Genomic DNA, 27,210 nt, shown 5'->3' on the forward strand with positions numbered 1-27,210 from the left:
TGCAAATATGGGATCTTTTTGTGACTTCCTCTGTATTAAGATGAATAATATGTCCCATTTAAATGCTGGCCTATAAATATATTTTTCTTTAAAAAAAACAATTAATACAGAGTCAAGAGGCTTACTATGATTGCTGCCAAGGTCAATGTCTGTCTAGAATCAGATTAAACAGATTACAATCTTGACCGTACTCAAAATAATTGTGTATATAGGATCATTTACTGAGCTATGACATGTAACTGAATTGGTTTTCCTGGGCATTGCATAGTAGCAGGGCAAATAGATTCCCCTGTCTATCTATCTTTCTTTCTTTCTATCTATCTATCTTCGCACAAACACAAAGTAAACGTGATGAAAATTGTGCTTTGTACACTAGAGATAATGATAGAATATTCAATACTGTGTGACTGCCTTGACACAATAATATAAAACACACACAAATATATACATATATTAAACACACAAAGTAACGGGCACACACACACTGCTTTCCATATAACAATGTGAATAGAGATCGCCGTGTTTTCAGCAGGTGCTTAATAAAAGAGTTCCTTTATAATTAATGGGCTTGTACAGGGAAGCAAGCGTACAAAAGTGCTGGATAATGTTCGTGCTGGAGTTTATGAATTAAATAGATAGTGGCACTTGGGATGAAACACTGACATGAGTTTGATATTTTGAGACATTAAAGATAAGTTTTTATTCAATGTAAACTGCCAGTGAAATTGTTTTTATGAGACTATATGGGAAAGTAGAGTACAATTAAGGTGAACAAGTGTAAAGAATAAATTGCAAACTATAACTTTTTTCATGGAAACTCACTACAGTCAAAACATGCTTAGAAACTGGCAAGCACTATATATTCTCTATCTATCTATCTATCTATCTATCTATCTATCTATCTATCTATCTATCTATCTATTTCTTGTTCTTTTATCAATCATTTATCAATCCATCCATGTATTTTTGTTTTTCCATCTGCCAATTAGTAATCTATCTATTATCATCTATCTCTCTATCTACATCTATTTCTCGTTCTAGCTGTCTATATTTATCTAGCTCTCTATTTCTTGTTCTATCTATCTATCTATCTATCTATCTATCTATCTATCTATCTGTCTGTCAATCTGTGATCTACCTATCATCTGTCTATCTATTTCTCATTCTAGCTATATATATATATATATATATCTGTCTTTTTCTCTTTGTTCTGTGTATTTTTTCAGTCTGTTGTGATTTGTAAAATATTTGGAACAACAAGAATATATAGAAAATTGATACAAAGTATTGCACTCAGTGGAATTTACCGATCAAATCAATTTATAAATACAATTTATAAATTAAATGATATGTAATCGAACATGTAGGTCACTCACAGGTGAATTTCTGCAGGGACATTTCAGGGACATTATAATAAAGTAGGGGTGCCAGCATCACTACACAGTTTGGGCTAAAGAGGTAGGGCAAATAACCTGACTTGAGTAGCAGTGGAGCAAGTGGTAGAGAAGTTTTAATTTCATATGTGGCTCATAACCTTTTTTTTTTTTTTAAAGGAATCCAGAATAAAACCTGGTAAAACCAAAATGTTTCATATGGTGGCACAGTGGGTAGCATTGCTGCACTGCAGTACAGGGGTCCTAAATGTAATTCCAGCCACAGTACTATCAGCAAGAAGTTTGTATGATCTCCCCGTGCTTACATGGGTTTCCTCCCTCACTTCAAAAATAAACAGGCAGGTTAATGGGCTCTGGATAAAACTGATCCTGTGTGTTATAATGACCTTAGATTGTATGCTCCACTAGAGCAGGGGCTGATATATAATCTCTGAATGTTGGCACCATATCACTTAAGGCTTAAAATATAATACTTTACATTTACATTTCTGTATTTTGTACAGATAAGGTAGAAAGACCTGATATGCAAAGTTGTTTTATAAGTGAGTGTATGTCAGTGTGTTCGAGTTGTGGAAGCAGGAGTTGGCAACTGTAAATTATATTTTATATGAAGCCTTTACATTTTGGGTTATACAGCCCTTCTTTACCCAACATGGCTGCTTGCATAATTAAAAAGAAGCTGGCTGCTATCAACTGTATTAGGGCTTCTTAAAAAAATACACATTAATGTATGTGCAGGCTAACAGTACAATATATTTTAATATATATGAAGCCCTTCTTTTTTACCCATAATATGGGTTAGAATCAATCACTTCTACAAATGAAATGCACTGTAGTACATGGAAGTAAGTTCATATATAAAGACCTAAGGTACATAGCAAAGCAACCCACTTTTGTGTCACACACCGAATATGGAATAGTGGAATATAATAGGGTTGCATAAGGATTTACAAACTGGCTCCTATGCACAGCTTTAAAGGCATGGATCATTACTGTTATAGGGCTGCTGAAAGTTTGGGCTGGTACCATAAGTTTAGTACAAAAAGTACAAAATTTTCATCCATATTTGTTATTAGGGTTTGGTTCCGGCAGGTCACCTAAAACATAATTTATTCTGCAGAGGAACATTCCTAAGTAACTCAGCTAATATGCTTTACTGATTATTTTAAATGCTAAAATGCCTTTATATTTGCTGTTCTACAAAGTGGAATTTACATTTTTTTTTCGGCTTCAAGGATCAGCGCCCCTAGGAACCAAAAAGTAGGATGTGAGACTAGACTATTCATCCTTACGCATGGCACCCTAACCATGGCATAGCTGGTAGGGTTGCATTTAAAATGCCTGATTGCAAAAATATATTGTATGCAGTCAAAGAGGTGCCCTAAAGTGTTCATTTGAAAAGCACTGGCTGCACTCTGTCATGGGGGGAACACTATGTGCATCCCCTAATAAATACAGCAATGCCAAATGCAGGCAGTACAGAAGAGCTACTGGTTAAATACAAAACAAAACAAGAGATTCTGTCATGATTGTTATGGTGTACTTTATTTTTATTTTTATTTTATTTCTAAATTACACTTTATCTTTTTTAGCTGTAATATTGGTGTGTAGGCACCATCTCAGTGCATTGTGCCTGAGTCTGAGCTTTCAGAAGGAGCCAGCGCTACACATTAGAACACAGGCAACCTATTGTTTCTCCTACTCCCATGTAAATGGAGGAGTCCCAAGATGGACTTGGTTTTCTTACTATTGAGTGCTATTCTGATATCTACTGGGAGCTTCTATCTTACTCCCTTCCCATTGTTTTGCTGCTAGGAGGGGGGCAGGGATATCACTCCAACTTGCAGCTCAGAAGTAAAGTGTGACTGAAGTTTATCAGAGCACAAGTCACATGGCTGTGGCACCCTGTGGCACACCTTTCTAAATTATAGAACCAAAATGAGATTTGTTAGTAATGTAGGGCTACCACATCGCTACCATCTATTAAGGCGCAGCTTATTGATTACAATTAAATACAATAAGGGCTCCCTTCATGACCACTATGATGCAAAACAATGTATTTAATTACACTTAAAGTTGTTTCTTTTTTTTTTTTTAGACATACCTTTGACTGTAAATGCAGCACAGAATGGACACATACAAAGGACCACAGGTGAATCTTGCCCCCCACCTAAAACAAAATACCTGACAGTTACTCAGTACCTGCCTGAAGCCTATTCTCACCAAGGAAACGTCAATGGAGCGTTTGATGCATCTACCTGCCCCGATGCACACATCTATTCAGTAAGTGACTTCTGCTGGAAGGAAAAAAACAATTTGCAATTCATGTATTTGCTGTCTTGTGGCTGAAGTTAAAATGTAGACATTGTACAATGGCTGATTAGGAACATCCCTTTTAGTTCCACTTATTTTAGCATCTCTATTCTATATAATGGAGTCTCCTTCCTGTCTTACACAAAGCAGCAGTTGTTGTAAGTTAATAAGTTCCTTATTGAAGGCCATTGTTTATATTACTGTAGGCTTTGCACGATTGGTTAGTGAAGAGATTGAGATAAGAAAGTTAGCAAGGCAATACTATACATAATGATTTAATTATAGGAAGCCTTTACAGGGGACATAGTAAGACTGGGCAAGATGAAAGCATCCCCCTGCACCCCATTATGTAGGCCTCATCCTCAATGCACAAGTAGCAGTGCCTGTGGACACAAGAGGGCTCATTTAAATCCACAAGTGCAGCCAGCAAAGTGTGATTTCAAGCACAATCAGCGTGCTCCCCCCCCCCAAATGCAGCGTTTTTTCCCAGAATGCATTTGCAAGGGGGGAATGTCCTTTGCCTACTGCAATTGTATCCAATTCACAAAAATTAACAAAGCTGTGCTCCATAAATCCAGGCAGTAGCTCCAGGGTTAAACTTTGGCTGCTGACCTGTACAACCACTATATGTGAATATAGTGCACTGCCGCACCTACTGTGTTAGGGACAGGTGCAAGTGGGGCTAATGAAGCCCAAATATTTGAACCAGACATGGTTTATCAAGGTTTGCCCCTTAATATAGCTGAACCAGGCACAGCTCTGAAATTCTCTGAATCATGTACATTGTTAGCATTCACTTTGTGTTATTACATGTACATCATATATAATAAGTGAAAGTATCCAGTCTGTGAACAAGCAGATAAACAGCTCACCTGTGGTACAGTTCAATACAAATATCTCTAAGGAGTTGTAATGTTCTGATATATTACCTGAGCTTTCTGCAGCTCTGCACCGTGAGTTGTGAGTTATGCAAGTCACAGGGTGGGCTGTCTATACATTTAGATATTCACACTGCTGCTGCTATTGCTACATTTCATACCTTTTTCACCATTCCACAAACTTCCCCTGGCAAGTTCTAAATAAGAATTTTAATATTGTCACATTGAGCAAACTACTAATGATATTATAATGATATGATTATTTACTATAGCTAGAAAGAATAATGTCTCTTGTTTGTGAAAACTATTTCCAGCCTACAGAAATCACTAGATTTTTACATTTTCAGCCCCAATTTCATAACAGACTTTATACATTAAAGGGGATCTGTCAAAAATGTATTGGTAAAGCAAAATAAACTTCACTTACACTATATAAATAATATAAAATGTGTTTCGTTCAGTCTTGGAATTACACAATCACAGAATGTAGGCAGGCACCATTTTTACATTTCTCTTATTAAGGCAAGCTTTGCATCATGCCAGAATTTTGTTTTTGTGATAGAATGGAGGACCAGATGCCCATGTACTGGCACTGGCAGGGCAGGCAATATATGATTGACAGCTGGGATTTTTAAATGTCTTTATAATGGGTATCGGAAAGGAATTTCGGTTTCATGTTTAATTTGAAAAGCACTTTTATTATACTGTTTTTTATGTCTGGGTGACAGAATGTTGTATTCTCTTAGGCACCATAATGCCACCTCAGACACAAATGAGCTGTCCCTTAGTTAGAAAACAATGTGCAGTTGTTCATGGTGCCTTAAACGCTTCCATACTAGCAATAATATCTACTAATAGTCCTTAGACTGACTTCCCTATTCACATTTAGTGGTTGTACAGACAGAGTCAGCAGCCAATGTTTAGCCACCTTAAGCCAAGGGTACATTTCACTTTAACAAAGAAACCACTATGGCATTTCTATAATATTTTTATCAACACCATGTACAAAGAGGATTTTTTAATCCGTAATGCACAGGACTTGGGTTTCTCTGAGTTAGAGATCTGTAACTTGGATCACCTTAGCTTAAGTCAGCTAAAAGTAATTTAAAAATTACCTAAAACAAATACGACTATTTTGCAATAAATATGGATTCATGCAGTTTTGTTCTGCTCAAGTACAAGGTACTGTTCTATGAATAAAGATAAAAAGGAAATCATTTGAAAAATAGAATTATTATTTGCCTAATATGGACTTTATAGTAGATGGCTTTTCCATAATCCTGAGCTTCCTGGATAACAGGTTTCCTGATAACAGATGGCATACATATTCTGTACAGTATAAGCATATATAAGGTTATTTATATATAAATACAATAACTAAAATAAATCATATCATTGCAACGTATCTATTATACTGTAAATGATAATGTGATTAGAACCTTACTTTACTAGCTCTTATTTATAAAATAATTTATAAAATTTGACAACCAATTCTGTTTGTGTTAGGGCTTCATTTTTCTCTTCCTAAAGTTTTGTTTCCATAATAATTGCCATATTCTTAATGAAATATGTGCAACTGAAAAGGCTATAGAGGTAAATATCTGGCAAGACATGTAATCGTTTTCTTCCCTTGTTTGGATGTATGAAACCAGGTAAGCTCTGAGGTGTGCACATAATAATTACTTCCAAGGTAAAAGGCTTCTTGCTCCCGCCCCTTGATCCCTTGGGATGGCAGCTGCTTCTCTTACTCAGGGTTTCTATGGAGACCTATTTAGTGGGTAGATTAGACGCCAAGGCAATGACAGAGCAGCGCCCAGATTTATCCTGTAGTGATAAACTGCAAAACATCTACCACTGATCAGTTTCGTAATACACTCTGTCTTCAAACCCATCATTTAATGTCAACAACTTCCATAGAAAACCGAAACTCAGGGGATCTTGTTTCACCGCACAATGGATTCTATTTCAATGGTTCTTTTTCTTTCCAAACCAAGTGGATGACATTTGCTCCAGTGAACTCATTTCGCTGATACATACTTGTCTTCGGGGAGGGTGGGAGGGAGGCTTTTCGTGTTGAATTTCAAACATGGACCTGGTGAACATGCAAGGACTTCCAGTAAGTTACATTTTAAATTTATTTCAAAACTGAAAAGAGACTAGTTAGTTGGGTAGCTAGTAATTAGGGAATATTTCATGACAAAATTGGTGAAAATACAGTATTTTTAATCACAGTTTTACCAAGCCGTATCAATTTAGCATGCACATTTGGACAAATATGAATGTCTAATTCTTTGATGTGGTATATTTATGAAAGAAGTCCTGACATTCAATGTGCAACAACATATATTGTTACATAAATACTGAAATCAAAACATGGCATAACCTGTTGTATCTGTAATTTGGGTTTTATAGGGAAATGAATTGTGTCATTCAGTGAATACTACAACCGCCAATGTGTCATGTCCTGACTTTGTTGCCATCCTTCTGTCTTCCTGTTATCTGGATCCAGTCTCCCCCATTCCATGTCTTTTGATATCTCATCTTCATTCATTTTAATCCTTCTCTTACTCTCACTTTTCTCATACCCCTTCCATGTCTTTATTTTGGGTTATCAACATTTTTTTCCATAATTTATCAAGAAGATAGAAGGTTTGCATTTGTAAATGTTTGTTTATTGACGTCTACCTTGTCACCCAGGTAATATTCTGGATGCATTTTCTGTTTGCGCTTTTTTGTCCTTTGGGATTCATTCATTACTTTTTTATCTTTTGCAGGTTGTTAATAATTATGTAGATGGAAACCAGCAAACAAAACCAAGTGGCATGCATTTTGGTGATGGCAAAAGAAAGGTGGACTATGTACTTGCTTATCATTATAGATATCGGTCTTCCCATCACAATGGTTCACCCGGGAGTCACAGACCTCCAGCTGTCATTGTGTCTAATGGGAATTCAATAACTCCAGAAGAAGTTGGGAAAACACCCCAACAGTCTCTACCTGGGGATTTACACCATCAGGGCAATCAGAAGAAGAACATCCATAATCATCAGAAACACAATAACAGTGATCATTCTCACTCTGAAAATGGAAACCAGCCACATCATCCTGATGGTGTTGTTGTCGTGGAAATAAATCACCATGATGCTCTTGAAGAAGAGAAGAAAATACAGAGGGAGGAGTTTGAGCAGAACCTTATGGAAGCTGGCCTGGAATTGGAAAAAGATCCTGAGGTACAAAGTAATGAAATTCACTCTTACTGTATGGAAAGTTGGGCAAACTTTCTTCTGTTGCTCGTAATTAACAAATGTCACTTAAAGTAGCATGTATGGAAGGGACTGGTTGAACATTTAAAAATCTAAAAATAGGCAGTTGTAAATTGCATTATTATTTTATACAGAAACATATATAGATTTACTTGTAAAACTGACTTGTGCCTTCAGGTAGTTAGTAGTAATGAGCAAAACTGTAAACTGTGAATATTGTCTGAAAAAGAGTGAATGGGAAGACAAATGTAACTGCAATAAAAAGTCTCCCATGTTGCCAAATTCATCCAAACACCACGACTGCTCTTTAGAAAGGGGACGGCTCCAATCCAATTAGTTAATGTGGAAGGCAAAAGGCTCATAATAATGAAATTACTTTTTTCTGACGCATAACCCCACTTAAAAGGAAAAACGAAACCAGCAATAGGGAACGCTGTATTTATATACTAAACTTACAGCACCAGCCCAAAGTATTTAGAATCTCTATATCAGTAAGGATTCAAGCCTTCAAAGTTGTATACTGGGGGTCACTACCATGGATTTTATCAGGAGTGTCAGTGGTACTGTGCATACTCAGTGTGGTCTTGGCAGCTTAAGGATTGTAGCAAATCATCAAGCTGACAATTACAGTAGGTTCCCGTGTCACAGAAACTGATGATTCAGGGCTGATTTTTGACATTCTGATGCAAATTTCATTGGTTTGGGAGCTGCAGTGTAACATTAGCTACTAATCAGCAGAAAAGAAGATAGCGAGCCATATGTATGCACAAATCTTCCATGCAAGAAGTGGTGTCTCAGGCTGGTACCCATTATTTTGTAATAGCCAAGTGGCATATCTATGGATAACCAGAGATACAACTTTCTAAACTTTTAAATTGTAAGCTCTAACAAGTGTTTTCTTTATTTCTTGGTGATCATTGCATACTCTTCCACTTGGATGCAATAAATGTACCTGACTTCCATACTTATGGTGATTCCCAATGATTAGAATGGTAATCACTCTGCAGTGATTCCTGTTTGTTTTATTAATGTGAGATATAGTGGAGATAAGACAGTATGGTCAAGTTACATTTTGTCTCTGTATTTTTCATCTATAACTCCAGAGATACTAGCGTTGACTTAAAGCAGAGCAATCAACTTGAAGGGGAGAAAGTATAAATTGAGATGGAGTTATTTTTATCTAACCTAGAGATTCTTGGTCTGGTCATTTACAAGTGCAGGCATGGTGCATAAAAAAACACACACAGCCTTATTTTTGCACGTGTGCACCCTACAGTGTATTTTTCTTAATAACTGAAGATCTCTGCCCTCCAAATTGGAGCCCTGCATGTGGACCATGAATACGGGGCTGCCTGTGTTTGTCAGCTTTGTCTTCATGAAAGGGGTTGCATGAAGGCATCACCCACTACTCTTGTGCATCATCAGTTAGGGAGGGTACAGGCCACAGTGGAACCCTGTACTTACTGTCTGCCCTAAGAATAAGGTCAGAACAGGGATGCTTTTCATCCACCAAGTGCTGCACTCTGCACTTTACCTCTGATATTCAATTTGGCACTAGGTGCAGAGTTCAGCCAGACCCTGGATACAAGTGCTTTTTAAAATTGGCATTAAGACACTTGATTTTGGTCCCTTTATCATTTTAGAACTTGTGTTTGGAGTCATAGTAAACGACCACTGATATGTGGGATATTTGTCTTAGTGTGAGTGTCTTGGCTTTAATATGATTATTTAGAAAAGTGGCTCTTGATTGTGAAGTTGGGGGAGCTGTACAGAACTCAGAGATTTGCTTTATATACACTGCAGCACTAGAAATTTGCTGGTTATTATTTTAACAACACCAAGTTGTGGGTGCTCACTATGGAACCAAATCTGCTTATTGTAGATCTGACTCTGTTTATACAGGTACAGCAAGCTTTTCTTTATTCCATCTGTTTCATAGCTTATCCCTTTTCTCCTGAGAGTAACTTTAATGACTCATACTAATCTTAAAGGAAGGCATAACTGGAAAACAAGTGTCTCGCAAAACACTTATTAAATCCACAGGTGGCCAGGAAGCCACCAAAAGGTATTTCCACTATTGGCCAAGGGACCAGCTGAGTAAATGACTCTCTAAAAAAGAAGCCATCCCCAATTCCAACCTCATCCTTACTTTCACTATTGGGAATAGCAAATGATTGTGCATTTAAGTTTAAGAATATATCAGTTATAAAAAGTGTATGTCTGCAGAAAGAATGCAAAAAAAGGAAGCAAGCTTATTATATATAGTACTGGTATTTACATAAAGTGTTTGTTTAATATTAAAAGGGTAATTAAACTCCTTTTATAGCTCCCCTTCCAGCTTAAGTCCTTTATACCTGTAATATATCTGTTAGTAAGAGCTGGAAATTCAAGATATGAAGATTTTCTAAAGAAAAGGCTCTAAAGCTGCTCGATTAAGATCGGTTGACCAGTGATTTGAAGGGCATTTGTTAGTTACCATCAGTTCTCCTAGTCAATGCCATCAATGAGCATAATCTTTTCCCATTGCCACCAATGACAAATACGGAAATGCAAGATTCCAGAATGGTAAGCTACTATGATTCCAGAGCTGACTACATTCTGAGGTTCTCGCATGTATGTGTTTGATTTTCCAGACACAGCATTCGAGGTTGGGGTATTTGGGCTGCAGAATGCCTTTGCATTATTAAGATACACGATGATGGCTTTTGTTCTCCTTTGAGGAACTTAGATGACAGTAAAACACAGGGTCAATTATTAGTTATGCTAGATACATCAACACCACTGTCAAACAAGACAAGCTTATGAATTGACCTTGGCCTAGCGTTACTCATGAGTCAAAATTTTTCAACCTAAACATGACCCACTGTTTCCCAACCTGGCCTGAACTGTTTTGAAGTACAAAAGAGCTCAAAGTGTAAAAAAAACATGGTGGATTGGCACCAAGTTTTCTGCACTTACCTTACTTCTTGTCTTCAATAACTAATTGCTTGCGTTAGTGCATATGGACAGATCATTACAATAAGACTGAACATGGAAAATTCACCTTTTACAACTGAAAGGACTATTTAATTTGTTAATTGAGATGAAAGATCTCAAAATCAGTTTCTTTTTGTTTTACAACCTTTGACAAAAAGGACCAGTATGCAGCTATTTAGTTCAAATGGTCATCTTGGTGCTTATATTTACTATTTAGAATTATGTTTTAATTGCATTTACTACAACAGTCTGAAATTAGAATTTTGTTTTATTTACAATGCAAACAAATATGCCTCACTTTTATATGGTGTACTCGTGACAGAGGCACATAAAATAACTTTATGATACACAATAAATCATTATCATGCAGACGCCATACTGGGAAAGATAAGTGACACATTTTAGCAGATGTCTTAAATGTCTTAGATTTTATTGGCTGCAAAATAAACCAATGGGTTTATTTTGCAGCCAATAAAATCTCAGAATCTCTTCAACAAAGAGAAATGTTACGGTTCTAATTTCTAAAACCAAATGAATAAAAATTGTATCTCAATTTGGCGAATGAGAATTTGATTGAAGCCAATCATTATAAAACTTTACTACGTGCAAATGACTGACAGCTTGACATGAAAAAAAAATCAAACTTTCTTTTAATCTTTATCCACTTGTTGTTAGGGCTGTTTCATCTGTAATAAAATATTTCCTGTTTTATACAATGAAAGTTTTCGGGTTGCTGTGGAATTGTTTCCTTCGCCTGGCTAGGCTTTATATCCCAGTCTCTCATCTAATCCTGTTAAGGGCTCAAAATCTCACAGTGATCTTAAAAATAACAATGTGTGGAGAGGATATCTGACTGCTGGGGGCTGATTGCTCTGTTATAAAAGAAGTCTAGAGTCTCAGTCATAGAGCACAGTAGCAAAAAAAATATTCTTCCAAATGAAAATTATTAAAAAAAAGTATATCAGGAACAAATAGGAACTTTTTACAAAAAATGAAGTGTTAGTACCACACTTTGGCCAAAATATGCCACGTCAAGGCTAAATTGTCACGTGAGTCCTACACTGCCTGTTTACATTAAGTCTGTGATGCAATTAAAATCAAGTCCCCCAGCAAACAATGTGACTGAGTAGTAAGACCCTGTTGCACATACCTTTAGCTCAAAGGCTCTAGTGAGAAAGCAGGGAGCTTTTAAGCTCCAGCTCATTAACATACACCTGAAAGTGGTTTAAAGGCTACATAGCAGCTAGAAGCAATGTTGGCTACAATTTGTACACAAAACACAGAAAGAAATCACCAGCGCTCGGTCTAACCCACGCTGTAACGTTGACCAGCTGCTAGAAACACTCTTGTGCCAGCGTTTGGTCTAACACACATTCTGGAGTTGACTAGCTGCTAGAAATGATAAAAAGCCATAATTTATTTACATAAAGAAATATTGCCAGCGCTTAGTGCTGGGGGACTTGATTTTAATTGCAGACTTAATGTAAATAGGCAGTGTAGGACTCATGTACAATGAGGGGCCTTGACGTGGCACGTGAGCTTACATATTTTGGCCAAAGTGTGGTACCAACACCTCATTTTTTGTAAAAATTATTTTTAAAGCCAAACTAAGCGCTGGCAATCTTTCTTTCTTTTTGTGTACAAATAATGGCTTTCTTTCGTTTCCAGCAGCTGGTCAACTTCAGAATGTGGGTTAGACCGAGCGCTGGAACAAAAGTGTTTCTAGCAGCTGGTCAACACTACAGCGTGGGTTAGACTGAGCGCTGGCAATTTCTTTCTGTGTTTTGTGTACAAATTGTAGCCAACATTGCTTATAGCTGCTATGTAGCCTTTAATCTTGGGCCTGATTTCTGTAAATCACATTGGGCTGATCATATGGATGGGCCTACAGACCTGTTGGATGAGGACCGCATGAACATGCAGCTGCAGTCATCATTGGACTGGATTTCTGCCCAATAGATATCTGGCAGATTTTTGGCCAAATATAGGTCGGGTAGGCACTATACATGAGCCAGTATGTTGCTTACTAAGTCTGTCGGCCTGTGTATTGCTAATAGGGAAAGTGTAAGATTTTTTAAGAACTTAGGATAAAGTTTAAATGTTCTCGTTGCCAAGTAAGCCTGATTGTTTTAGTTCAGGATCTATGGTTGTCAACTCACTGGGGCTAATTTAGGTTAAGTGATGCTGTGGAGAGAGTGAAATTTTGTGGAATGGACTCCATTAATGCCCATGCAGTTGGCATTCAGTTGTTTCTAGACTTGCACTATGCACTAGAGTCCTGAGCTTTTTACTTGATACCCACTAAGGTAAATTTAGCCACAGATATGGCATACCTAAAATCTAGATATATAGATAGATAGATAGATGATAGATATATTCAACTGCACTAAAATAAAAATAATTATTGTTATTGTAAAAAGTACTTCTGTTAAAACAAGTGTTTTCATGTCCATCTGGTGAACATTGTGAAACATTAAGGCAACAGAAAGGGAGCCTGATATCATTATTCCTTAGGTAACTTCAAGAAGGGGTTGGATGGCTTTTTAGCAAGTGAGGAAATACAGGGTTATGGGTGATAGCTCTTAGTACAAGTTGATCCAGGGACTGGTCCAATTACCATCTTGGAGTCAGGAAGGAATTTTTCCCCCTCTGCGGCAAATTAGAGAGGCTTCAGATGGGGTTTTTTGCCTTCCTCTGGTTAGGCAGGTTATATAGGCATTATGGTTGAACTTGATGGACGTATGTATTTTTCCAACCTATCTTACTATGTTATGCTATCTGTATAAAATACCACCCCACAATTTAAAAGGGGAAAAATTGTATTACATTTTACAGAAGGCGCATCATGTCACCCTCTAAATCTGTCCTATTAAATGATATTTGAGATCATTTAAAAACTTAAAATTAACAAACATTTTATGTTAACAATAATAGTAAAGCATTATTAACTCAGAAGGGCCTCCTGAAAAAGAGAACTTTCTCAGTCCTTCTTGTATAGCAAACCCAAACCCCAGGAGAAGTGATTGGACTCGGTCTAAGTGTGCTCTCCTGCCTATAACAGCCGCTTTTAGCCTCGGGCCTGGCCCTCAGCTACTCAGGTACCACCAGGTCTTACCTCACGAGAATCCAGGCACTTCCACAAGGGCCTGCCCAGGAAGCTAAATGTTTAATGCAGGGAAGGAGCCATTAAAGACAGAACTAGACTTGGTCAGGCATGCCGGGTCAGTACGAGAAAGTAGCAGGAGAATCAAGGCAACTCAAGGTCAAGGAACAAGCCGGGGTCAGAACCAGGAAGTCACACAGAACAGGAGCAGGGATCAGAGCCCCAAGGAACAAGCAAGCTTGACCTATAACAGAGGGTTATAAAGGCAGGTTGATGGTTAATACTGAGCACCTGTGACCAGATTAACAACAGGTGAAACAAGCCATGCCTACATAAATATGCAAGGGTGGCATAGCAGGGAACCAGGAACTTAGCTGTCTGCTCATATAGAACAGTGGGTGACCTTCAGTTCACTGGTTAAACTTCAAGCAGGATGTTACACTATCAAATCCACACTGCTTTTTGTAAACTTATATATCTTACCCTCACATCTTTTTAAAGGCAGCCTTCCTATCCCTTAGTCATTGAATTATACAAACACCCACACCGTAGAGGATGCTTTATAATCAGAATTAGCTTTTATTATTTTCTCACACTTTTGTGTACATCAGTGGGTTGTTTATGTCCTTATTCAACAAAACCTCTTTCCTCTAGAATGTTGAGGAACTCAACATAAATATAAACTATATATAAACATATATAAACTATATAAACAAGCGTTAGAAAATAATAATACATGCAAACATTGTTTTGACTACACCTTTAGTTACTTAGGTTATTAAAAGTCTCTGTTATGTTAAAACCTTTGGACACAAGTTGAGTTCTCTTGGAAAAATATTGTAGAAATATTGATATTTGTGCACGCTACTAGGAAAATACTTCCACAATACATTGATACTATTGTTATCCTTATGAACAAAGCTCCTTTACCAAAGTATTGAGTTCACACAAGCTAGGTCAAGTTTGAGATCACTTACTGCCCTGGATGAAATGATTGTGAGTTAATATTGAATGAAGCCAATTACACTTGTACATTAGCTTCCATAGCTGAATGGCACATCAATGAAAGACATGACACATGTACATGAAATCCAACTGAGCTTTAACATGATCAGTAACAGGAGAGTTTTACCCTTCATAGAAGAGCTGAACCACTCTGACCCCAACTCAGCAAAGCCAGATGGACCAAATTAACCCTGTTCAATGATACAGAGCTACTAGTTTCTGTTAAGCCCAGTTAGTCTGACCATCCATTCATACAGTCACTGCTAATCAGGCCAACCTCACTGACCTTACCCAGCCATGCATAACTAAGATCCAGGTGTACAGTGACTTGCAGACCCAAACTAGTCATTCTTATAAGACAATCAAAACCAGCCATTGATACTTACATATAGAGGAACACTATAATGAAAAACTTAACTAAAATACTAAAATACTATCATGAAAAACTATAACACTCAAATATAATGTCTAATGCCTAGTTGAAAAACATTATTGATGGCCATATTTCTAGTTGTATAAGGAAAGATATTCTTGTCTACTATCATCTGGTAATAAGATTCTAGCTGTTGGCTTGATTAGTTGTCATCCTATAAATTACTAATGATGGGTTTAAAACCTGGGAGGATTAAAAAAAATATATATAAAGGGTACTAAGCATTCTTTTGTTTATCCTTGTATCTCTTCCGCTTGTCTGTGTGAATAAATCATTAAGTTGCTTGATAAAGACAAAGGGATTTTGGTCTGCTTCGGGTGAGACTGATATAGAAGAACTGACTGGAGGAAAGCATATGGATCCATGTGTATCGAGAAATTTGTTAGCAGAACAGTGGTTATAAATTAACAATATTCAAACTGCTAATCTCATTTCCTTAAAAAAAGACTATTTTTAAGAATTTGGGGTTCACATCCACATGCTTTTCATTATTGAAATGAATGGGCTCCATATGCCCCAAAGATGTCTGTCTCAGACTGGGAACTCTTGAGCTCACTAGAGGAAGGCCTGATCTCAAGCCCCCCCCCCCCCCCGCCACAAACTGCTGCCTCAATAACAATAACATCTCCTATCCTGCCCTGCCTCTGCCACGTTAACATCTGCCCCTTTCCACCACAAACCCTGCCCAATGCACATACTCCCGCCAACCTCACACAACAGACACCGGATGGACGGACCTATTGATGTCTGGACCAACAAGAATTTCTTGTGGTAGCCTGGTGGGCCACAATACTAGCAATTATTTTATCAATTAGAACTACTGAAATAATTACGCATTCTAAATCCTAAACAGGTCTATAACATGTAATCCACTAATAATTCATAATAGTTTGCTACAGAGTCATTATAAATCAACCATTCTGGTTTACAGATTTTAAAATATGAAAGGTTCATATAAAATTATTATGTTTGTTAATGTTTGAATTTTAGATATATTGGGCCAGGTTTAATTAAGTGAGAAAAAATCTTTATCATGCTTTATCAAAGCTTTATCATTTTTAAATGCAATTCAATTCAGAACATGTCTCATTGTTTTAATTACTAAATTGAATCTGGCCCATTGTTTATTATGATATATTGTTGATACTGTGGGTAGAGTATTAATATATAAATATTTGCTAATAAATATAGGATTCCCTGCCACCTAAGAAAGGAAAATAGCCCATTAAAATGTCTAGACTGTTCTGCTAATAAGATTAATATGTCTCACTTGTTAACTTTGGTAGATTTAGATATATTTACTGGTTGTTCTATGGTTTGCAGGTGGGGGTGTAATGGAGATAAGTAGGGTTATAAATGCTTACAGAACGTATCTGTAGTGCTGAAATATTAGGTAATTATCCTGTTGACCAATTACTGTGGAGATTTTATTATGGATGGGCCAATCATCCTAAAATAATACACATTTACAAAAAACATGCTCTAAGCTTCAATAATTCATGTGACTGTCAACCATTCTTGCTATGCCGATGTACAGCCCACCCTTCCAATTTGGTTCAGCTGACACAGTAACATCCCTATAGATGCACAACACAACTCTAAAGCTGGTCATCCCTTTAAAGCAGGGGTCCTCAAATTTTTTTTACTTGTGAGCAACATTTAAATATAAAAAAAAAGCTGAAGAGCAACACAAGCATGAAAAATTTCCTAGGGGATGCCCAAAAAGGGTTATTATTGGTTATTTGGTAGCATCCAAGTCAGAAATTCAAAAATAAGCACTTGCTTTAAGGCCACTGAGAGCAACATGAAAGAAGATGGTGAGCAACATGTTGCCCCTGAGCCACTGGTTGGGAATCACTGCTTTAAAGCATAGATAATGCACTGAGCTGAAACTGACAGACCCTTCAGGTACATAATGCGGGCACAACTTGCTTTAGGCTGCGTTCCTTATGATGCAAGTAATTTTTACATGCCTTTTCCACATGTATTAGGTTTTCATTAGTAGAAAGACACGAGGATGAACAATTAGACCACAGATTCAACAAATGCATCTGAGATACAGTTTCAGATTATGAACCAGATTCAATTCTGTGAGAAAAAGGTTTATCATATGAAAACTCATGGACAAGATTCAATTTGAGATGCAATTCAATTCAGAAAGACGTATCTCATTGTTTATCATGTGAAAACTCTATTAACGTCTGTGGGAAAAAACTGGAATTGAATTAGGAAAAAGATTTTCTCCTCCAATTGAATCTTGTCCATAAGTTTTCATGTGATAAACCGTGACCTTTTGGTTCAAAATTTCTCAGGGCTTCCTTTAGCCCAGGGATCCCCAAACTTTTTGACCCGTTAGTCACAATTAAATGTAAAAAGAGTTGGAGAGCAACACAAGCATGCCAAATAAGGGCTGTGATTGGCTATTTGTTAGCCCCTATGTTGACTAGCAGCCTATAGAAGGCTCTGTTTGACAGTACACCTGGTTTTTATACAACTAAACCTTGACACCAAGCCCAGAATTCAAAAATAAGCACCTCCATTAAGGTCCCTGGGAACAACATCCAAAGGGTTGGTGAGAAACATGTTGTTGGGGATCACTGCTTTAGCCCATAACAAGTTTACCTATCTATACAAACATTTTTAATTCAAATTTTAAGAATATTTAAGTCAACTATTGTGGCTTCATCCCAGCACTCAGTCTAATTTACTGGGGGGGTCAGTGCCACATTTTGGAAACCCTTCTGTAAGGCATACAGTGCATTCTCATATGGTATAAGTGAAGGTGTTATGTTCTCTAAATGACACACCTGACAAACTGCAAGAGAAAAATTTTCCACTTTGAGAATCAATTGATGGCATTACCCAACTCCCACGTGAATTCGCAGTTCTAGCAAGTAAGAATACAAAATCATGTGGTAGCATCGCTGTGTTCTTGTCATAAGTGGAATGATCATATTTCTACTAAGATATAATTCACGTGTGGTGAATGGAAATATAGATGGCAGGGGACTAAGTTATACAAATAATTCATTTTTTGAATTGCAATATTTGTGCTAAGCAGTACATGAAACGTTATTATATTTCATGTTCCCAGTTTTCACCATTTTTATCACGTCTGTAAATAATGGCATCTAATTTTTATACATTTATTTCGGGGATCCCATAAGGTTATGAACTATGAGACCTTGGCTGACTCCTGTGAAAGTTCCACGTGCAATCTTCAAAATTTAGACCTATGAACTGTTTCTATGGCTTGTGCTCGCTGTCTTATCATCATTGCTGAAATTCATGTTGTGTCTGGAAATAACATAAAGGCTTTTTACTAGTGCAAATAATATGAGTGCAGCTAATAAATAATGTTTTACTGGAATTTAGAGATGAGAGAGGCATACAAATATAAAACTGGAAAGCCATTCTTGGATATGTGATAGGTTCACTCATGTTTTTAGTGTTTCTTTTTTTTTTTCTTCTTCTTGTAATGTTTCTAGTTACATATAATAAACTGTTATATGGTAAAGGATATGCAAAACATACTAATAAGAAAGCAATAAGAAAGTCATCCTAGAAAACTGGGAGGGATTGTAAGCAGGGTTGGACTGGGCCTGCAGGGAACCAGGAAAATAACCCGTTGGGTCCCAACCCTAGTTGGGCTGCTTCCCCCTGCCCCCAACTGTGGGTGCTGGTGCTCTGCCTCCCATCACAGCCGCAAGGAGGGAGTGTGGTACACGGGAAGGGGGTTTGACATTAAGTGTAGTAGCTCCCGTCTGGGGTGGGGGACCCCAAGGCAGCAGCCCCGGGGGGCCCCAGACACCCCTATAAAGATAGAGCATAAATACTCTAATACAAACATTATAAGTATTGGTACTTAAACCAACTGGTAAAAAATTCTCATACTGGCTAAGGAATTCCTGGATGCTGTAACCTATTGGGTGGGATGCTATGACCATTTCCTGTCCTGCAAATGGCTCTTTCTCTTTGGACTCCACCTGCTGAACTCCACAATCAGGGTGGATGCTGCTTTTGACCCTGGAGCATAAGGCCCCAGTAAAGGAAAGAAAGTAGTAAAGAAGAGTTCCTTATGGGAAGGTCGGGGGACATGGACCCTGTGAATAAGGTAATTAATGACAGGATAGCGCCTGTAATAGTATAGCCCTTTAACAAGGATTGATAGATAGGAGACAGTTTCCCCGGTAATACTTAAACTGAACAGGGTATCAGGCCAGCATCAGGCCAATATCTACCTAAGAGGTTTCCACTGGAGGGGATACACTAGCAGATATTCCAGAAAGGTGATCTTTCTGTCAAGTCCCCTCTTTTCCATTGTACCATTGCATGTTTGTATTAACACGTACAAGATTATGTATTATTCCCTTTGCTACTTTATCTGTAACTTTAACTGTCAATCTCTCTCTGGGCCCTTGCTCCAATGATCAGTCCCAGGGAGGGAATCAGCACCCACCAGCTCCATAGAAGAAAGCAGAAACCGGCACATGGAGTCACAGGGCAAACCCCTTTATGTTTATTGTGTCAGACAAACTGTACACATTTTGGGAGCATGCCCCTTCATCACATGAATATGGAAACATAGAAATAGATGGCGCTGTTTCAACTAGGCATAAAGTTTCCTGTGGGAAACCTCTAGTGGCCAAGTCTGGACTAGGTTATTGCAAATGGTTGGGAATGTTCAGCTTGCCAGAAGCATACCAAAATATAAGATCCTTCTTATGTTCAAATTTAATTGTGCAGACAATACTTGTCCTCCTTACAGTAACCCATACCACCCTGCATAACTGGCTTTTGGATAACTGAATAACTGTACAGAGTAGTGATGAGCGAATTTTTCTGCGGCAAATGTTCACAGAAGTTTTGCGAAACAATTCACCAATGGTGAAATTTAGCTGCGAATCCATGCCTGGCAACAAAAAATTTTTATCACTAGTATAGAGCAGGTATATTTTTAATGTACAGATAAAATACACTTAATCCTGAGCCAGTTTTTCACGTTTAATGTTTGCTCATAACTGTATTCTAATAGATTTGATACCATTGTTGTACTTCATTGTGCTCACCTACTATCTACTGTTTTATATCGGTAACATGATATTGGGGTTTATACCATCAAGCCTCTATATAAGCATTGTAAAAAAATTTAAGACTGAGATAGATGATCCTTCATTATTAACTATACCAAAGCATCTGTTTGACAAGGCGCCTTTGCTTTATTTGATTTGCGGGGCAGGACATTTCACTCCCTAAGAAATGTGCATTTATTGGAAACAGGAAACTCGGCAATTAATGTATCAGTTCACGTTTGGCAACGCATAAAATGTCTCCATCTAGATTGGATTGCAGTTTCAAGTTTTGTCACCAAATGCCGTATTAACACAGCTTAGGGGTACAGAATTCATTATACTGAGTCTATCACTGGAATCTGATAATCTTGTTTGTTCTAAAACCCAGGGCTCTACATCAGAGTTTATCACACAAGTAATTTCACAGGTTACATTTAGAGATGAAGGTTAGATGAAGTCCTTTGCGGACAGACTGAATATATTTTGATTTTTATGTGTGTTCTTTTATTGTTTTCAAAACTGTAAGAGGTCATTTAAAAAGTGCAAGGCAGGGTGCAAAAAAAAATGGCCATAGTCCTGCTGTGCACGTTTCTGATACACTCCATTCATGGAAGGTATAGCTATTCAGCTATGAATGATGCAATTGATGGTGTCAGTTACGAAATTTATGGTGTCAATTACATCCCAGTGTGCTACAATACTATTAGTGTGTCACCTTTTTTGCAAGCGTGCTGCACCTATTGACACAACCCTTGTGGCAGAAGCTAGGCACATACCTATGCACTAACTCTTAACGTAACTATACAGAAGTGCAAGGAGCTTGCGTTTTTTTTAAATACAAAGACTGCAGCTGACACACCATTTAACTCTAATAAAACAACATTAAGCACATTTTCTTTTCATTGTATAGTAAAGGGGAGAAATTATTGTGATCAAGTTCCCTTTCTTTGAAGAAACAAGTGTATTGTTGCTCATATTCTTTAAAAGTGACATGTTGCGATAAAGGGTTCTGACCTGAAACATGTCGTGTTACCACTACCCACAATAAATGTTTTGCAGCAAACCTGCTGAAGCTTTTTTTCCTATTTTTTTGGATTTCTACATGTTGCGATCTTGTAATCATTACCACTTTTGAAGAGACATTATACACAACTTTAAAACAGTTCCACTGTGCCCCCTAGTTGTCTATAGAAATTGCTGAAAAATGTAATTACACGTGGAAAACAATTCACTAAAGATAATTCTACTTAACAAACACTTAATTACAGATGCAAGAGAATTTACCAATGAGAATGTTGATTCCATCAGCCATCTTGCTCTTATCTTACATACAGAGATTATTGTGCCATTTTGAAGTCATTATATGACACTGGAACCAAACATGGGGAGGAAGGACAAACTTGTTAAGTGCTGGGAAACTGTGCTTAATGCTTCCAACTCCAAAGGCAAACTCCAAAAGAACATGGAGCCAAATATAAGCAGATCAGCTAGGATGCTCATTGGAGGATTATTTTGCATTTTAATTCAAGAGCTGTGAAAGGGTTATATTGTGTTGATGTTTTTAGAATACAACTCTGGACTACAGCTTCCACTATGCCTTAACCTTGATAATGTTTTAAAGTCTGTTTAAGCAGTGCAGTAAAGCAGTGTCTTGTGCTCCTTTAAATAAAATAATGAAATGACAAAATAAAATTATAGTATAATTTTCCCTTTATTATTTCCCCAGTCTCCAAGGCTATAAAGCAATAATTAGTGATTTAAACAAAGACATTACATTACATTACATTAACATTTATTTATAAAGCGCCAACATATTCCGCAGCGCTGTACAATAAGTGGGTTACATACATTGGACATACAGAGTAACATATAAAGCAATCAATAACCGATACAAGAGGTGAAGAGGGCCCTGCCCAAAAGAGCTTACAATCTACAAGGAGAAAGGGTTGAGACACAAGGTGTGGGAATGACACTGATTATACAAATTACTCTGTTTACAGATATGTCATAACTAGAAGTAGGATGCCCTTATCCAACTTTAAATTGTTTTAAAAACATTTTTGTGGTTTTTTTTTTTTTTTAAAGAAAACATTTTTAGCTTTCCTTCCCTTGGAATACAGGGTTTTAATAACCCTGACAAGTGCATGGTATCTTGTTAACAAATGCCAAAATTCGAGCTGGGTTCATTATACTAAAGAGTTGTCTAACACTACACTGTTCAGGCCATGGTTTACAAAGCAGCCTAAATAATTAATAGTAAGGTTTGCGAAAGCATACAAACTCACACTAACCAGTAAATGTTCTGTCTTGCGCTAAGCTTTTTAGGAAAAAAGGGGATAGGGATAAGGGCTGACCAAGAGTTTTGGCCAAACTTGTTGCTGGCCAAGAGTTTTATGAACATACAATGAACATACAATTCTCCATGTAAATGATTTATATCAGGAAAAGTTATTTCTGGTTTATATAGGGAAGTAGGTATAGCCCTGGTTGTGGGCTCTGTCTGCTAGAGGTATGGGTGTAAAAAGATTTTCAATATCTTGCCACAAGCATTCCCTGTGGGAAGTGGCAATACCCTTGTTGACCCAAAGATCTTAAGTGGGTTTCCCTTGGTTACAAATAGTAGGGTCTGGTGCGTTTCCATAGGTTATAAATGAGAAGGGGCCATGTTAGACCTTTTCAGACATTGTTCAATTGAGGAAAGTGAATGCGGAAGCAGAAGTTGGACCTATGAATGAGGTCTAGCTAGTAAAAGGGCTAGCTCCTATAAGTAGCTTACTTTTGGAGTGATAGTTGATATAGATGTGGCCTGTGTCCAACAGAGGTATGGATGGAAAGATGTGTTCATTATTCTGTTACAAGAATGCTCTGTGAGGTGGTGGGAATTCCTTAATGACCCAAAGATGTTGGGTCAGGTTTCCCTAGGTTATAAATGGTAGGAAAACAGTCCTGTTTTGACAGTAGGATTTAGAGAAGTTAGTAGAGCAGTTGAGCTGAGGAAAACAGAAAAGCTTTTACCCAAGATGTGGACCTCTAGTGAAACAATGAATCCAAGGATAAAGATAATCTCTTTTGTACTATTGGTGGCATAAAAACTACTGCAGCCCAAAGTGTTGAGAACTGTAAATCCTGTGTTTGAGAGACAGTGTGTAAACCTGTTCTACTTAGACACCTATCTGGTGTTACCTATCCCTGTTCCATGGGGGAAATTAATGCTGAGCAAAAAGTAACTCTTCCTACTTAATAGTATAACCATTAGGGAATATACTGACCATTCCATATGTGTGTGTGTGTGTGTGTGTTTGTGTGTGCTTTGATAGATATGTTGTTTCTATGTAAAAAAATACCCTGTCACATTCATTAAATATTTATATAAAATGTTCTATGTTGGAAATTTATGTCCTGTAAGAACAGCCTTGTTGTGCTTTGTAACTTTATAATTATTCTGGTTGTGTTTTGCCGTGTATTGCCGTTGAAGATACAGAGGTGCTAGGCAGAGTTTTATTTGGAGAAACATTTTAAACCTTTGCGTTTAGGCAGCCAGTCTGCTTAAACTGCCCATTCAAACCTTTAGCTTTCTGAGAGACTGATATGGAGCAAGGTAATAAATGGGGCCAAGGCTGTTGTAATTCTAGCAACCCTTAACCACAAATGAGATGTTTGCTTCTAAACATATACCAGTATGCACATCTACTTTATAAGTTGTTTTGGTTTAGTAGACCTGTAGCAAGCTTTGCATCTGTTATTGCATGTAACCTATAAGCACCATTCACTATTTGACCACCAACTTGGTTGGTGTCCAATGGTCCTTTGTAATTAAGGTTTTTTTATATGTATATCATGTATAGGGGATTTGCCAGTTGACAGGGGTGAGGCTATCCATTAATATATTTCTGTCCATCTTAATAGCAATGACCTATCTGTTATTCCTGGGAATGTGGCATGTAGGGAAATACTATAGCATGATAATTAACTAATTCAGGATGGAATTTAAAAAAAACCATAGGTGTGGTTGGACAGCCCACTGAGGGGAAAGTTAGGTGACTATGTAGGAGTGGGTCTGAGTATGAAAAGGTATTTAATCAATCATGATGATACGGCTCATGTATATTTTTTCCAAAATTCTAAATCAATGGTTGTTGGACTTTGGGTCTGAACCTTTGGTGTGGGCCTTCCCTGGCTCATAATATAGTTCCAGACAACTGTATCAGCCATTCAGATTATATGGAACATATGAGCTAGAGCTTCCAGGAGTTTCAACAAGAGCAAATATATCTCTTCCCTAAATCTCACCCTACTTGGACTTTAGCCTCTGACCTACCAGCCTCAATAAGCCTGCCCTGCGGCTTGGATACCAGTACTCTAATTCCATTTGACACACCTGACAAAATTTATACCAACACAGAACTTTTATTTAAGCGGCAACATAACTAGGTCCTTTGCTCAAAAGTCTTTTAAAGACATTTTCGGTGATTCCTTGTTTGGCAGGTTATAAAAAACAACACAAATAGACACAGCAAGTTCTTATTACATATACAGCACATTGATTTTTAAACATCTTGATTTCTTTCACTATAAATAAGTCATATTATAAGTCGTAGTCATAGTAAATTTTATTTTTTTGAATGGAAAAAACATTTCTGGCACATTCTGCAGGCTAAGATACCAAGGTGAAGTCTCTGTTTACTGTAATGTGTCAGTCTGCATGCGTTTGCTAACATCACAATTAATTATTTACACTACTGTTGACCTTTGCCATAGCAAGTTAGAGCTAGCCAACAAACAGTTTTACATAATAACGAAAGCTCAAATGTGGATGTTCCGTAAGCGAGACACAAAGCATTTCTACTGCCTGTTAATCTTTAAGCTGTTTTAATGGGGTACCATGCTTTAATAAATTATTATTATTATTATCTGATATATCAATGTTGGCATAATTGTGGGAAATATAAGTTATGGTGGCCAATGAAAGGCTATAATAAGACATCAGCAACCAGACCTCAGTGGTACAAAATCTATGGGGTGCGGTTTGAGGCTCATTTTACAGAATTCATTTTGTAAAACCAATATTAACGTGGCAACAAAATTATTTTTGTAAAACCTAAAAATATACTAAACATTGGTACCTTGCAGGGGTCCACAGAAGACAGAGGTGTAGAGAGCTGGAAGTATACAAATGCCACATTATTATTAACATTTATTTATTAAGCGCCAACATATTTTGCAGTGCTGCCACATAGTGGTATTCTGGTCAGTCGATGATGTACATGATGTCAGTGATCAGTTAATGGAGGGACCTTCACATCCTTTTAATGTTGTGTCATTGTCTGGACTAAAGGAGGCGGCAGCCTTTGCAGATGAGGTTTTTTTGGTTAATAACAGGTCAAAAAGTATTTTAGAGAATCCTGTATTTGGGATACAGGCGTTGGATCTATTATCCAGAGTGCTCTGGACCTGAGGTTTTCTGGATAAGGGTTATTTCCATAATTTGTATCTCCATACCTTAAGTCTTCTCAAAAATCATTTAAACATTAATTAAACCAAACAGGATAGTAAGTAATAAGGATTTATTAAATCTTATTGGCATTAAGTACAAGGTAATGTTTTATTATTACAAAGAAAATGGAAACCATTTTTAAAAATTAGAATTATTTGCCTGTAATATAGATTGTGCCTTGCTCATATGATGTAATTTGCGTAACGCAACTCACTGAAGCTTGTGTATTATAAAATATGAGGAAATCAGAAATTACCTCAGAGATCCATAAGCTGTATACAAGCAATCAGACCCTGGCCTTGTACTTAGATGTGATCATTGAACACCTCTATGACTTATACTATTCTTATATTTTATAATTTTACACATTCTTCCATTATTCCACATATATATTTTAGTATCAAATTATATGTAAAACTTTATGTATTTAAAGTAAAAAAGCATTGCATAATATATACAAAGGTGCCTGACTGTGTGCACAGTCTTTGTTGGATCTTTTATATTTGCCTTGCTAACACGCAGCTAAGGAAATAACCCATACCATAGCCTCACACTGGGTACAGTAGTTAACGGGATTAAAACAGGTGGCTTTTCACTTAAATATAGGTCTATAATTTTCAGAAATTACATTTTAAGCAATAACATATGCTCTGGGGTGTTAATGATTTTGATCTTCACAGAGGAAGAAAAAAGACTTTGCTGCAAGAATAAAAATTACAGGATTTTTTGTGTTTTGGGGGACTTTTGTGAAACATAAGGACTAAATTTGCAGCTGTTGACAACAATACAGTCTAGCCTGCACCATGTCATTAGAGGAATTTTCATTGCACCATTAAATGAATCAGAAAAGTCCCGATCCATAAAAAGTACAGTGTTTTCTGCTTCTGAGAACACAAGGCAGTTGCTAACAGTTAAAAAAAATAAACTCGGGTGAAGATCCGCTCGCTTGGCGACATCGCCAAGCGAGCGGATCTTATAGTGTATGGGCACCTTAACACTGGATGAGGAACAGAGGGACCTCCAAAGAGACATACTAGTGCAGGACTGTACAAATATAACAATAACATATGTACATTTATGAGCTATGTTTCCTCTGCTTGAAATTTTGGAGTGCTCGTCCACTTAATTTTCCCCCCATTGTTTGGGTGGTCTACAACAGAGCACCTAAGCCCCATACATTCCAATAGTTTCAAAGTCAAATTAAATACCCCCGCTCCTTCTGAAACCCTGTCTTCCTATATGCTGGGTGGTGTAATGGGGGATTTCTTGTGAGCAATAT

General features: G+C 37.3%; 1 protein-coding gene across 1 annotated transcript in view; it reads left to right on the top strand.

Annotated features, from left to right (window-relative positions):
* ano2 (anoctamin 2, calcium activated chloride channel) overlaps positions 1–27,210 on the top strand; it is a 155,589-nt gene that overhangs the window by 358 nt on the left and 128,021 nt on the right. The window contains exons 2-3 of the mRNA XM_018092811.2: positions 3,493–3,677; positions 7,360–7,815. Of these exons, the coding sequence (XP_017948300.2) occupies positions 3,493–3,677; positions 7,360–7,815 (641 nt within the window). The remainder of the gene's footprint in view (positions 1–3,492; positions 3,678–7,359; positions 7,816–27,210) is intronic.

The sequence above is a fragment of the Xenopus tropicalis genome, chromosome 3 (assembly GCF_000004195.4).
Source record: "Xenopus tropicalis strain Nigerian chromosome 3, UCB_Xtro_10.0, whole genome shotgun sequence".
NCBI classification, from domain to species: Eukaryota; Metazoa; Chordata; class Amphibia; order Anura; family Pipidae; genus Xenopus; species Xenopus tropicalis.